Source organism: Myotis yumanensis, unplaced genomic scaffold, assembly GCF_028538775.1.
Source record: "Myotis yumanensis isolate MYYU_CA2020_CCGP unplaced genomic scaffold, mMyoYum1.0.hap1 SCAF_20, whole genome shotgun sequence".
NCBI classification, from domain to species: Eukaryota; Metazoa; Chordata; class Mammalia; order Chiroptera; family Vespertilionidae; genus Myotis; species Myotis yumanensis.
In genome coordinates, this window is record NW_027223771.1 from 1,542,035 (window position 1) to 1,554,538 (window position 12,504).

Sequence of the window (12,504 nt, forward strand, 5' to 3'; positions counted from 1 at the left end):
TCCGGAGTGGGAAGTGGGGGGGGCGGGCCAGTTCCCCCCAGAATCCAGCCGCCTCCGGGCTCCCAGATACGCCTCAAGCCCTTCCCAGCCCAGGCCAAGGGTCTGCGGGTCTCCGCGCCTCCGGCCGGAGGAGCTCGCAGCGCGCAGAGCCGAGCCGGGCGCGGGCGGTGGGGCCTGGGGGACGCGCCCGGAGCCCGCGATGGCGTTGGGATCGCCAACCCCGTCTCCTACCCGCCACGACCGTGCGCCGGCGGCGGCGGGCGCCCCGAGGCTGCAGGGCCTCCGCCCGGGGCCGGCGCTGCTCTCCACGCGGGCCGGGCGGCATGGGCGGCGGCGGGACGGAGGCGGCGGCCGGGAGCGCGGAGGTGGCGCCGCGCGGGGGGAGGGGCGCGGCGGCGGAGGAGGAGGAGCCGGGGCCGCCGCAGCCGCTGACAGCGGCCGGAGTAAACAAGCCGCGCCGCCGCGGCCCGGCCGCTGCCCCCGCCCGCGCCGGAGCCCGAGCCCAGGCCGAGCCCTGCCCTCGTCGCCGGCCGGGCCGAGGCCGCGCCGCCGCGCCGCCCGCCTCCGCGCGGTGACGCCGCTGCCGGGCGCGGGGAGCGCGCGGAGCTCAGGCCCCGCCGCCGGGCTCTCCGCTCGGCCGAGGGCGCCCGAGCCGCCGCGGCGCTCGCCCGGAAAAGTTTCCCCGCCCGGGCTCCCCGAGGTAAGCGGCGAGGGTGCGGGGCCCGGGAGCCGGGGCCGGGCCGGGGAGCCGCGGGCCGGGCCCGCGCCGGAGGCGCCCCCCGAGCGCGCGGCCCGGCCTGCCCGCGTCGGTACTTTTCCGCTGGGGCCGGGCGAGCCCTCTGACCCCGGGGAGCGCCGCGGGGCCGCCGGGGCGGGATGGGGAGGGAATTCCAGAGGCGCCGGCGCCCCCCCTCCCGCCCCGCCGTGCCCCGGGGGCCGCCTCCGGCTCGGCCCCTCCGCGCCGGGGGAGGAGGAGCTGCTGCGGGCGGGGCGGGGGTTGGACCCGGCCCGGCCTCGCCCCGCCCGCACACCTGGGCTGCCGGAGACTCAGGTGCGGACCCGCGGCGACCGGAGGCCGGCGCAGGTAGGTGCTGGGCTGCCTCCCGCCGGGGCCTGGCCGCGGCCCCCGCTGCCCCGGACGGACGGGACGGAGGGGCGGCCTGCCGGCCAGACAGGTCTGACAGCCGGCGGCCAGGTCGGAGCTGCTCCCCCTCCGGCCCCACTTCCTGGTCCCGGCCCCGGACCGGCTCTCTCGGGAGGCGTTGGAATTCTCCGGGCAGCGCGCTGCGGGCGCTGATGTGGCCTAGCGGCTGGGCAGCTGTGGCCAGGTGTGGGCGCGAGCCTGAGCCTGCTCGACCCCAGGGGTCCCAGGGTCACTATCTGCTCTATTGGGCTTCCACGTAGGACTTGATTGGGTTGTGTGTGTGTGTTTTTTCTAAGGATTCTGTGGCTTTAAAAAAAAGTTTGAAAAAAATCTCTTGGCTAGCAGTTTTTACCACCAAGGAAACTGAGGCTCAGAGAGGAAGTGACTTATCTAAGATCACACAGCAAATGTGAGTCGGGCAGGGACTGGAAGTCACAATTTCAGGGGAGCCTTTCAGTGTCTGTAACAGGACCTGGCTTGGTGGTGGGAGAGGCCGGAAGGAGAGACGGGATCAGGTTTCCCCGGGCAGCCTGGTCCGCGCCAGACCCCCAGACCTGGGGGTCGGTTCAGTGTGGGTGCCTTGGAGCGGCTGTCGGTTTCCGGAGGTTCCCGGGGCCAGGAAAAGAGAGGACGCAGCCAGGAGGAGCACCCACAGCTCTCTCTCCGGCCACAGCTGAGTCCCATGTGAGAGGGCATCACGGGAGGCTAGAAATACAGCAAGAACTGGGACTCAGGGTGAGTCAGAGTCTGGGATGGGGGTGGGGAGAAGCCCATTCATTCATTGTTCTCAGCGCCTGCTCTTTGGGGAAATGGGGGGTCCGAGCTCCCTCCAGGATGCTGAGGCAGGGCTGTCTGGGGGGGTGTCGGGGCTCTGTGGAAGCCATACCCCCCCTGCCACAGTGGGGAACGTTGGCCCCAGCGAGCACGCCCTTGCTTGGGGATTGTTCGTCGGTGCCTGTTTTCTTTTCCGGGTGCTGCAAGGTAATTAAATAGTTGGTTAATCACCTTTAACGCCAAGCAGCTGCCGCTCGCTCCATCCACAGTCGGCGGGAACTTGGGCTCGAACCAAATGAGCCCAGTCTTAGCGTGGGGGTTCCAGCAGCGGGGCTCACAGCGCTGTGGTCAGGGGGTGACTTTGCATGACGCCTGGACCCAGGAGGCAGCTATCGTGGTGGCAAGAGGGGGAGAAGAGGCCTCTTTTCCATCCGTTCCCAGAGCCCCAATGTCCTCTGTTAAATGAGGGGCTTGGGGCCCCTTCACCCCCTGCGGCCAGCGGTCTGGCCGTCCAGCCATTGCTTAGACCAGCTTTCGGGAACTGGGCCGCCGGAGGCCTCCTGGGGCTGTGGCTTCCGAGCCTGTCCCCTGAGAGCCATGTGGACTTTGACCCTCCAGGGTGAGGAGCTGCGTTGTGGATGCCGCCTGCCATCAGCTGTCAGGTTATTTTGGTGTAAACTGAAAATGCTCCAGGAATAGCCCGAGTCCCCCCAGCCTGCGTGGTGGGGCTGCGACCGGGGGAGCAGTGTAGCCGCGGGGGCCGGTCATGGCTGAGGGCAGCCCCAGAGAAGTGCCGGGTTCCCAGGGGTGAGCCTGCCCGCCCAGCTCCCAGGGGAGCGTCATTTTGCCGCCTGGCAGAGTGGCTTTCTGTGGAGCTGGGCCATGGGAGTGGCGGGGCATCCTGGGCCCTGGCGCTGAGATAGGACACCTTGGGCAGCCCCACAGGGGCCTCCCCCAACTCCCCCCACCCCCACCCCAGGGGCTTGGCTTCTGCCGAGTTAGGGGCCCTCTGTGGGGACAGTTATGTGGCCCTGGGCAGAGAGGTCCCGCTGTCTGTTTGCTAAAGGAGGAAAAACAACACGAGGTCTATTGATTCAGCCTCACCTTGGTGCTCCTGGCCCGGCAGCCAGTGTTTGCCCTGGCTGCCCGCTCGCTGGGATTACGAAAGGCTGGTGGGCGTGGAAGGAGCAGGGGGGCTGCTGGGGACCTCCAGGCCCCGGGGGGGACAGGGCTGGGCAGCCCCGGCCGTTCCCCAGGAAACAGCAAAAAGGAGTCTGGGCCCCTGACTTTGATGGTGGCCGAGGGTCTGGGCCGCAGAGGGAGGGGAAGCCATTGGGATCCCTGCGCTCAGCCGGCGCCACCTGGGGTCGCCCACTTTTCTTCCCAGGGGCTGTGCCTCTTTGCAGGTAACTCGGGGGCTGGGGCTGCTTTGCCGAACCAGGAAACCCCCGTGAACTTTGTAGATGCCGCCCCTTAAGGAACTTTAAAAAGCCAACATTTTGTTCCTTTATAAAATATCCCTGGGTAATGTGGAAAGCAAACGGCGACGCAAAGGAGAAAACAGTTCCTCGTCATGCTCACCGTCCTGGGAGAGCCATTGTTAACGTGTGAGCGTGTGTCTGCGCAGCTTTTGTTTTGTGGTTATATATAAACACACATGTATAAATAGTTCTTTAAAGACAAAATGGAATCGCTCGTACGTGCTGCTTTGTAACCCACCCTTTTTACTTTGATTCTGGGGAGCATGTATTTAGTTGCTCTCATTCCGAGTGACTCAAGCCTTGATAGTCTTCGTCCCACTTCCGTGTTCTTACGTGGAGAGAGGCTTGGGCGCTGCGTGTGTGAGGGGTCCAGCCGCCTACCTCGCCGCTGACCTTGGGGGCTGGTGTCCACTCCTCTCCCCCAAAGCCCTGTGCGGCCCCGCCTGGAGGCCTGCCTGTGTGGGAAGGAGCTGGAGCCCGTGCCTGTGGGGGACTCACCCTCTCTCCCTTTCTTCCCTTGTCCCTCTCAGAGCCTGCGGCCCGCATCCTCCCGCCACAGCCCTGCCCGTCTCGGCCCCATGCCCCCGCCAGTCAGCCCCGGGCCACAGGCAGTGTGTCGGCACGTGGGAGCCGAGGCCCTGTGACCAGGCCGAGGAGGCGAGGGCTCTGTGGTCCCAGTCACCTGTCCCCCCATGGAGCTGAGGCCCTGGTTGCTATGGGTGATAGCAGCAGCGGGACCCTTGGTCCTGCTGGTGGCTGATGCCCATGGCCAGCAGGTCTTCACCAACACCTGGGCTGTGCACATCTCCGGAGGCCCGGCTGTGGCTGACCGCCTGGCACGCAAGCATGGCTTCCTCAACCAGGGCCAGGTAGGTGTTCTTACTGCCTGCCGGCCTGGGCCTACGGCCTTCGGGGGGTGGGCCGGTGAGGGCAGGGGTTCTGGCACTGGGCGAGAACTAGGGGGCTTGTTTTCTCAGGGGCACGTTCCCAGTGGCCAGGGGATGCGAGCAGCGCCTGCCCTGTCCTGGGGCTTCTAGCCTAGGCTGCTCAGAGGACCAGTGTCCCCCAGGGAGGGGCAGTCCCCCTCGGCCCCCTGCACCTTCTTGCTGCCTCCTGGGCAGGGAGCAGGTGCCCTGCCTCGCCCTGCCATGGTGTGCCTCCCTGGAAGCCCGGTGCCCACCCCCATCCCCCACCTCCCCGGGGACTGGCAGATGGACAGCCCAGCTCCCTCTTCCTGCTCCGTTGCAGATCTTCGGCGACTATTACCACTTCTGGCACCGAGCTGTGACAAAGCGGTCCCTATCGCCTCACCGCCTGCGGCACAGCCGGCTGCAGAGGGAGCCTCAAGTGAGTGCAGCCCCGGCCTCCCCTGCCCCACCCTTTCCTTCCTCCCGCTCCTGCACCCACACCGGCTCCCTCACCCCCTCGCAGGTACAGTGGCTGGAGCAGCAGGTGGCAAAGCGACGGACCAAACGCGACCTGTACCTGGAGCCCACGGACCCCAAGTTTCCCCAGCAGTGGTACCTGGTACGTTGCCTGCTTGGGCCCTGGGTCCCCCTCTCATTCTTCCTCTTTCTGTCTGCTGAACAGCCTTTCCCTAACCCTCCCTGCTAAGCCTGGGGTGCCCTCCCGGAGTTCTTTTTTTTTTTAAGGTAAGCCATACTTTCTTTAAAAAAATATGTTTTTATTGATTTTAGAGAGGGATGGAGAGATAGAAACATCAATGATGAGAGAGAATCATTGATTGGCTGCCTCCTGCACGCCCCCTACTGGGGATCGAGCCCGCAACCCAGCATGTGCCCTTGACTGGGAATCGAACCCAGGGCCCTTCAGTCCTTAGGCTGACGCTCTATCCACTGAGCCACACCAGCTAGGGCTCCCAGAGTTCTTTACGCTTCCGTGGAGCCCAGACAACCAGTTGTGGCATTATAGGAGCAGCAGTGGGGGAGGAGGAGGTTTGGGGATGGTGAAGGGATTCTTCCAAGTACCCTGACGTCACCCCCTTAACCACATCTGATAAGTGCCGGGTGATGGGCGTGGGTGTCTCCACAGTCTGGCGTCACCCAGCGGGACCTGAACGTGAAGGAGGCCTGGGCCCAGGGCTACACGGGCCGCGGCATTGTGGTCTCCATCCTGGATGACGGCATCGAGAAGAACCACCCGGACTTGGCGGGCAATTATGTGAGCAGGTGGGGGGTGGGGGCGCGGTGCTCCCCATGAGGGTGTCCAGGGCAGCCCTGTCCTGCCAGCCTGGCTGGGCTACTCCCGACAACGGCCGTGTCTTTCCCAGGATCCGGGGGCCAGTTTCGATGTCAACGACCAGGACCCTGACCCACAGCCTCGGTACACACAGATGAATGACAACAGGTCAGAAACCGCAGTCCCAGGCCTGCTGGGGCTCTGAGGGAGGGTTTGGTCAGGGCGGAGGTGGCCACGGACCAGGTGGCGGGTGTGGCAGGGGACTGTGCTCACACCTGGGACAGAGGTCATGGGTGGAGGCGCTTGGTGACCCTTCTCCTCAGGCTGCGCCTGCCCGGCTCTGTCCACCACTGACGCTACGTCTTGGCCCTGACAGGCATGGTACACGGTGTGCGGGCGAAGTGGCCGCGGTGGCCAATAACGGCGTCTGTGGCGTGGGGGTGGCCTACAACGCCCGCATCGGAGGTAGGTGTCGGCCTGGGCCGCCCACCGGCTTTGGGAGGGTCCTCTGGGTGGGGGTTTTCTCTGTCCGTTTTCCCACTTGGGTCCTTTGGCCACATGGCTAATCCTTAGACGGCTCTTAGCAACTCAAAGAGCCGAACCCCCAGTGCTGGTGGCCCTGTGCTGGGGTGAGTGAGTGTCTCTGAGCAGGAGCCTCCCTGCATCCTCACCATCCATTCCGAGTCCGTACATGGCGGGCTTTGATCACCGCGCTCCTGTGGGAACCCAGAGACGTGGCTGATCCAGAACATTCTTTTTCTCCCCTCCCTGGGTCTTGTCTTTGAGAGGAAGAGGCAGGTCCGGGAGTCAGGGCCCCGGGTCTCCCTGCGCAGCCTCTCCCCTCCCCTCCCCTCCCCATCCTCCGGGCGCAGGGCCGGGCGTGCTCCAGGGTGCCCCTGGCAGCGGGACCCATGCAGCATCCCTCCCCCCTTGTGGCCAGGGGTGCGCATGCTGGATGGTGAGGTGACAGACGCGGTAGAGGCACGCTCGCTGGGCCTGAACCCCAACCACATCCACATCTACAGCGCCAGCTGGGGCCCCGAGGACGACGGCAAGACCGTGGACGGGCCAGCCCGCCTCGCCGAGGAGGCCTTCTTCCGGGGCGTCAGCCAGGTGAGGCGGGGCCGGGCCGGCCTCTGCGGCAGGCTGGGCGCTCTGCTTTCCGCAGCTTCCTCCCTCGTGTTCTTCTGTTTCTGCTTATTTATTTGGGGGCTCAATTTTAATTGTACACAAAGCATGTCTATTAAAATGTTAGGGGACTAGAAGGACAGAAAAAGAGAAAAAGCAAATTAAAATCACCCATCACTCCACCTCCTGGAAGCACCACTCTGAGCCTTTGGTGGTCCAGGTGTTCTGTTCATTTGTGCACGGACAGACATACTGGCGTGTATACCTGACTCACCAGGGGGCCTGGGCCGGTGGGCAGGGGGTCCCTGAGAATGAGGCCCCAGCCTTCCCCGTCTCCAGCGGCGTCTCTTCCTGCCAAGCTTCCCCCAAGGCCTGTTCCCCAGTGACCCCATTTCATTCTGTCCACAGGGCCGCGGGGGGCTGGGCTCCATCTTCGTCTGGGCCTCAGGGAACGGGGGCCGGGAACACGACAGCTGCAACTGCGACGGCTACACCAACAGCATCTACACGCTGTCCATCAGCAGCGCCACGCAGCTGGGCAACGTGCCCTGGTACAGCGAGGCCTGCTCCTCCACGCTGGCCACCACCTACAGCAGCGGCAACCAGAACGAGAAGCAGATCGTGAGTCGCCCGTGGGCGCGGGGAAGTGGGCTGCTCGCCAGCTCTGCCCAGACCCATCTGCCTCCCACCCGCATGCGGCTGGTAACACAGTGGTGTGGGAGTTGGAGGGCTCTCTGAGACTCTTGGGGGCCGTGGAGCCCCTGAGAAGTGTAGACTCTCCCTGAAAACAATCGTTCTTTTTTTTAATACATTTTTTTTATTGATTTTAGTGAGGAAGGGAAAGGGAGAGAGAGGGAGGAACATCAGTGATGAGAGAGAATCATTGATCGGCTGCCTCCTGCACGCCCCCTACTGGAGATTGAGGCCGCAGCCTGGGCCTGTGCCTTTGACCGGAATCGAACCCGGGACCCTTCAGCCCTGAGGCTGACGCTCTATCCACTGAGCCGAACCGGCCAGGGCCGATCGTTGCTCTTAATGTTCTCCAACCTCTAGTGCAATCCCCTTGTTCCTTGGGAGTGTGGGAAAGAGTCTGACACTCGCCTGTCCCTAGCAAGGCAGCACTGGGACCTACGGACTAGGCCTGGCTCGCCACACCACCCATGGGCGCAGGGCCTGTAGCAGAGGCAGGGCAGGCAGGTGGCCACTCTGGTCTCCACTCACCGTATGCCCAACACCACTGTTGCCCCTGCAGGTGACCACTGATTTGCGGCAGAAGTGCACCGAGTCGCACACGGGCACCTCGGCCTCTGCCCCCCTGGCAGCTGGCATCATCGCTCTCACCCTGGAGGCCAAGTAAGTGGTGGGAGCAGAAGGGGAACGTTGCCCGTACAGCGCCCCCTGCAGGGCAGCCCTGTGTCTCTAGCGCCTGCGCCAAGAGACTGAGCCCCGCCTCTCCCTCCCTCCTTTGCAGTAAGAACCTCACCTGGCGGGACATGCAGCACCTGGTGGTACAGACCTCAAAGCCAGGGCACCTCAATGCTAATGATTGGGCCACCAATGGTGTGGGCCGGAAAGGTGAGGACAGGGTGCCCCGGGGGCCGGACTGGGGGTCCTTGGGAAGCACTCCGCCTCCCGGCTGACCCGCCTTCCCTTCCCTTCCCTTCCCCACAGTGAGCCATTCCTATGGCTACGGCCTGTTGGACGCAGGCGCCATGGTGGCCTTGGCCCAGAACTGGACCACGGTGGCCCCCCAGCGCAAGTGCACTATCGACATCCTCACTGAGCCCAGGTGAGGGCTGGGGCTGGGGCTGGGCTGGGCTGGGAGGGCCCTGAGAGGGGCGGGGGTGTCCTCGGGCCCCTCCGGGCTCGGCTGAGGGACCCTCCTGGTGCTCTCTGCTCAGGGACATCGGGAAGCGGCTGGAGGTGCGGAAGACGGTGACGGCCTGCCTGGGAGAGGCCGGCCACATCACGCGGCTGGAGCACGCGCAGGCGCGCCTCACCCTGTCCTACAACCGCCGGGGCGACCTGGCCATCCACCTGGTCAGCCCCATGGGCACCCGCTCCACTCTGCTGGCCGCCAGGTGCTTGCCCTGTCCCCTCCCCTGCACGGCCCATCCTCCCCTCAGGCCCGCACACATTCATTCATTCACTCGCTCGCTCATTCACTCACCTAGTCCTGATGGCCGCCGAATGCTCCCCCTGCTGGCATTTTGGCAGGGATGGTTTCGCCCTGTGGGACTGTCCATATTGCAGGGATCCCCGATTCCACCCACCAAATACCACGTCTGCGTGCCTGCCCTCGCACATTTCCAGAAGCTTCTGGTTAAGACTGTCTGGCCTAACGGGAGTCAGAGCCAGCAGGCGTTTCCAACCCTGCGGCCGGGTTGGTGTTGCAGGGGGAGGGTGTGGTGGGTTTGGGGCTCCTGGCTGGGGTCCCCCCGGGCCTGAGACGGCTGTGTGCCCCCTGCTCCCCCAGGCCACATGACTACTCGGCGGATGGGTTTAACGACTGGGCCTTCATGACAACCCATTCCTGGGATGAGAACCCCTCTGGCGAGTGGGTCCTGGAGATTGAAAACACCAGCGAGGCTAACAACTATGGTATGGGGGACACTCGAGGGTGGGGGGGGCCAAGGGGGCGCGCCAAGGTCCCCGTGGGGTCCCAGTGCCGCTCACTCTGGCCTCCTCCCCCACCTGGAATAGGTACGCTGACCAAGTTCACCCTCGTGCTGTATGGCACGGCGCCCGAGGGGCTGCCCACGCCGCCCGAGAGCAGCGGCTGCAAGATGCTTACGTCCAGCCAGGCCTGTGTGGGTCAGTAGTGGGTGCTGTTGGGTTTGGGGTCTGACACTCGGGGACACGAGGTGCTTCTCCCAAGCCATGCTGTGGGAGGAAAGGGGGGCAGAAGGGATGCTGAATCCCTTGGGGTGACACCGTGCTGGGGCTGCCCTGGCCCTGGGCTCACCCCGCCCCCTCTCCCTCCGGCAGTGTGCGAGGAAGGCTTCTCCCTGCACGAGAAGAGCTGCGTCCAGCACTGCCCCGCGGGCTTCACCCCGCAAGTCCTCAGCACGCACTACAGCACCGAGAACGACGTGGAGCCCATCCGCGCCAGCGTCTGCGCCCCCTGCCACCCCTCATGTGCCACGTGCCGGGGGCCCGCCCCCACGGACTGCCTCAGCTGCCCCAGCCACTCCTTCCTGGACCCTGTGGAGCAGCTCTGCTCCCGGCAAAGCCAGAGCAGCCGGGAGTCTCCGAAGCAGCAGCCGCCGCTGCCGCCCACCCAGCCCGCCCCGGAGGTGGAGGTGGAGCCGCGGCCCCGGGCAGGGCTGCTGCCCTCGCACCTGCCTGAGGTGGTGGCGGGTCTCAGCTGCGCCTTCATCGTCCTGGTCTTCATCACTGTCTTCCTGGTCCTGCAGCTGCGCTCAGGCTTCAGCTTCCGGGGGGTCAAAGTGTACACCATGGACCGCGGCCTCATCTCCTACAAGGGGCTGCCCCCCGAGGCCTGGCAGGAGTGCCCGTCAGACTCCGAGGACGACGAGGGCCGGGGCGAGAGGACCACCTTTATCAGAGACCAGAGCGTCCTCTGACGAGCGCCCGCCGCCGCCCCTCCAAGCCCATCCCCTCCTTGGGCACTTTTTAATTCACCAAAGTATTTTTTTATCTTGGGACTGGGCTGGGACCCAGCTGGGGAGGCAAAGGGGGCATGGATGGCTTCCCACCTGACCCTCAGCCTCCTGGCTGCCTGAGGTGGGGCCCCAGGACCAGCCGGGGGCAGGGGAGGGCCTCCCCCACCCCCAGCACCCTGTCTGCGAGGGAAGGAGTGAAACCGTAAGGACGGCTTTCCGAGCTGTCCAGGCCTCAGCTGGAGCTCCCTGCGGCGTCAAGGGGGGAAGCCCTTCCCTTGGGGCTCCTGACCCGGCTGCAGCTCCGGCTGCTTCCCTGTCCCTCTAAAGCAATAATGGTCCCCAACCAGGCAGCAGGGAGGCTGACCAAGGGACACGTGAGGAGGAGGCCACCTCTCCAAGGGCTTGCGCATCCCCGACACCGCCCCCACCTCTGATGAGCCTCAGGCAGAAGCAGTGATGGAAGGAAGGGACCAAGGCGAGGCAGGTGCTTCCAGGGTGTGTGTGCGCGCACCTGTGTGTGTGTCTCTGCTCACCATAGCTGGCTGCCCGCTGAGCGAGGCCGGCCCAGCCAAGCCCCACGCTGGCGTCCTGACCACCCCCCTCCCGCCGGGGGCTAAGTCCCTGTTTTCTGAGCCCGGGGCTGCCTGGGCTGTTGGCACCCAGTCCCGGAGCCCCTGGGTGGGTGTTGGGGAGGGACGGTGGCCCAGCCGGCCTCTCCCGCCTCCCACCCAATGCTGCTTTCCCCTGTGGGGATCTCAGGGGCTGTTTGAGGATATATATTTTCACTCTGTGATTATTTCACTTTAGATGCTGATTTTTTCTCTTTTTTTTTTTTTTGTATTTTTAATGGGGGTAGCAGCCAGACCACCATCTCCCCACACCCACTTTCCACCCTGCTATTCTCCCAGCTGCTCTGGCCCAGAGGTGTGGGGGGGCTGCAGCATGTTGCTGGGGAGTGCGGTGTAGCTGAGCCCCAAGTTCTGAGGAGGCTGGCCAGCGGGGGGCCTTGGAAATGGGGATCGCGGTAGGAGGGGTGACTGTTCATGATTCAGATGGGGCTTGCCGTGCCGAGGGCTCATGGGTCACTGGTTCTCCAAGTGCCAGGGGTGGGCAGGCGGCACCGTGCGCCCTCCAACACTGTGCCCTGGCGGAGAAAGCACTGGCCTGGCCTGCCCCCTCCCCCCAAGCTCCGCTCTTCTGACGTGCCTTTTGCACCCCTCCCACTAGGACAATCAGTCCCCTTCTGTTTGGGAGCCCTCTTCTTTCTCACCCCGAACCCCTCCTGGCACCCAGCCACCTGCCCAGGGGTGCCCGCTCCCCGCCCTCCCTTGTGGCCAGCCCGGCTGGTTTTGTAAGATACTGGGTTGGTACACAGTGATTTTTTTTTTTCCTTGTAATTTAAACAGGCCCAGCATTGTTGGTTCTATTTAATGGAAACCGATAATATTAGAAGTTTTAAAGTGATTAAACTTGCATACCTATGCAATCGAGACCTGGTCTCCAGTGTGGTGGTACTGTTCTTCCCAGGACCCCGGGACTGCATGGGGGGAGGGGCAGGGGATGGGGATGAGATGCCCAGTGTGATGTCCTGCGTGCCTCGAGGTGGGCCCAAGTCAGGACCCCGAGGCCTGTCTGCTGAGGGGTCCCAGGGCCTCCGTTAGGGAGCAGAGGGGTCTAGAAGGAGGCAGCAGCTGGAGACAAGCCCCTGGGGTGGGACAAGCTGAGCACCCCACCCCACAGGCCCGGTGTCCAGCAGGGGGTGCCCCATTGCTCAGGGTCTCCCTTGGCTGAAGGAAGTGGCCTGGCCACCAGGTGCAGGGCTGAGGCCTCCGGTGGGACCAGGAAGGCCGGGGTGCTCCAGCTGGGAGACCCTAAGGCCCAGCTGGGTAAACTCTACCCCAGCCCCACCCCCACCCCCAGGTCTCCCTGGAACAGGGAGCTCCTGCCTAGGGCAGGGGAGTGGGGATTGGTCCATCAGGACCTGTGCCTGACAAGCAGGCCTCTCCTTGGTAGATTGACTTGGAAGTTTTCCTTAAATGGAGCCCGCACCTGGGTGCCCCTTGGAGAACCCTGGGGTGGGGAGGGCCTGGCCTATGCTCTCCGTTACTCTTCCGGCCACTGGGCTGCTGCTAGGACTGCTACCTGCCGCCGG

At 64.7% G+C, this 12,504-nt stretch overlaps 1 protein-coding gene across 3 annotated transcripts; it reads left to right on the plus strand.

Annotated features, from left to right (window-relative positions):
- Positions 1-562: 562 nt before the first annotated feature.
- On the plus strand, positions 563-10,405 carry FURIN (furin, paired basic amino acid cleaving enzyme). Of its 3 annotated transcripts, none has more exons than XM_070400682.1 (16): positions 563-700; positions 3,930-4,268; positions 4,648-4,746; positions 4,831-4,926; positions 5,452-5,580; positions 5,690-5,766; positions 5,975-6,063; positions 6,539-6,711; positions 7,135-7,347; positions 7,979-8,079; positions 8,198-8,301; positions 8,398-8,515; positions 8,628-8,807; positions 9,203-9,327; positions 9,430-9,540; positions 9,715-10,405. In XM_070400682.1, exons 2-16 carry the CDS (start codon positions 4,092-4,094, stop codon positions 10,311-10,313), a joined length of 2,391 nt encoding a protein of 796 aa, XP_070256783.1. In that variant the 5' UTR covers positions 563-700; positions 3,930-4,091; the 3' UTR covers positions 10,314-10,405. The 3 variants fall into 3 exon arrangements, with proteins under 3 accessions (XP_070256783.1, XP_070256785.1, XP_070256784.1); XM_070400684.1 differs by lacking the exon at positions 563-700 and adding an exon at positions 1,026-1,084; XM_070400683.1 differs by lacking the exon at positions 563-700 and adding an exon at positions 1,389-1,879.
- The last annotated feature ends 2,099 nt before the right edge of the window (positions 10,406-12,504 follow it).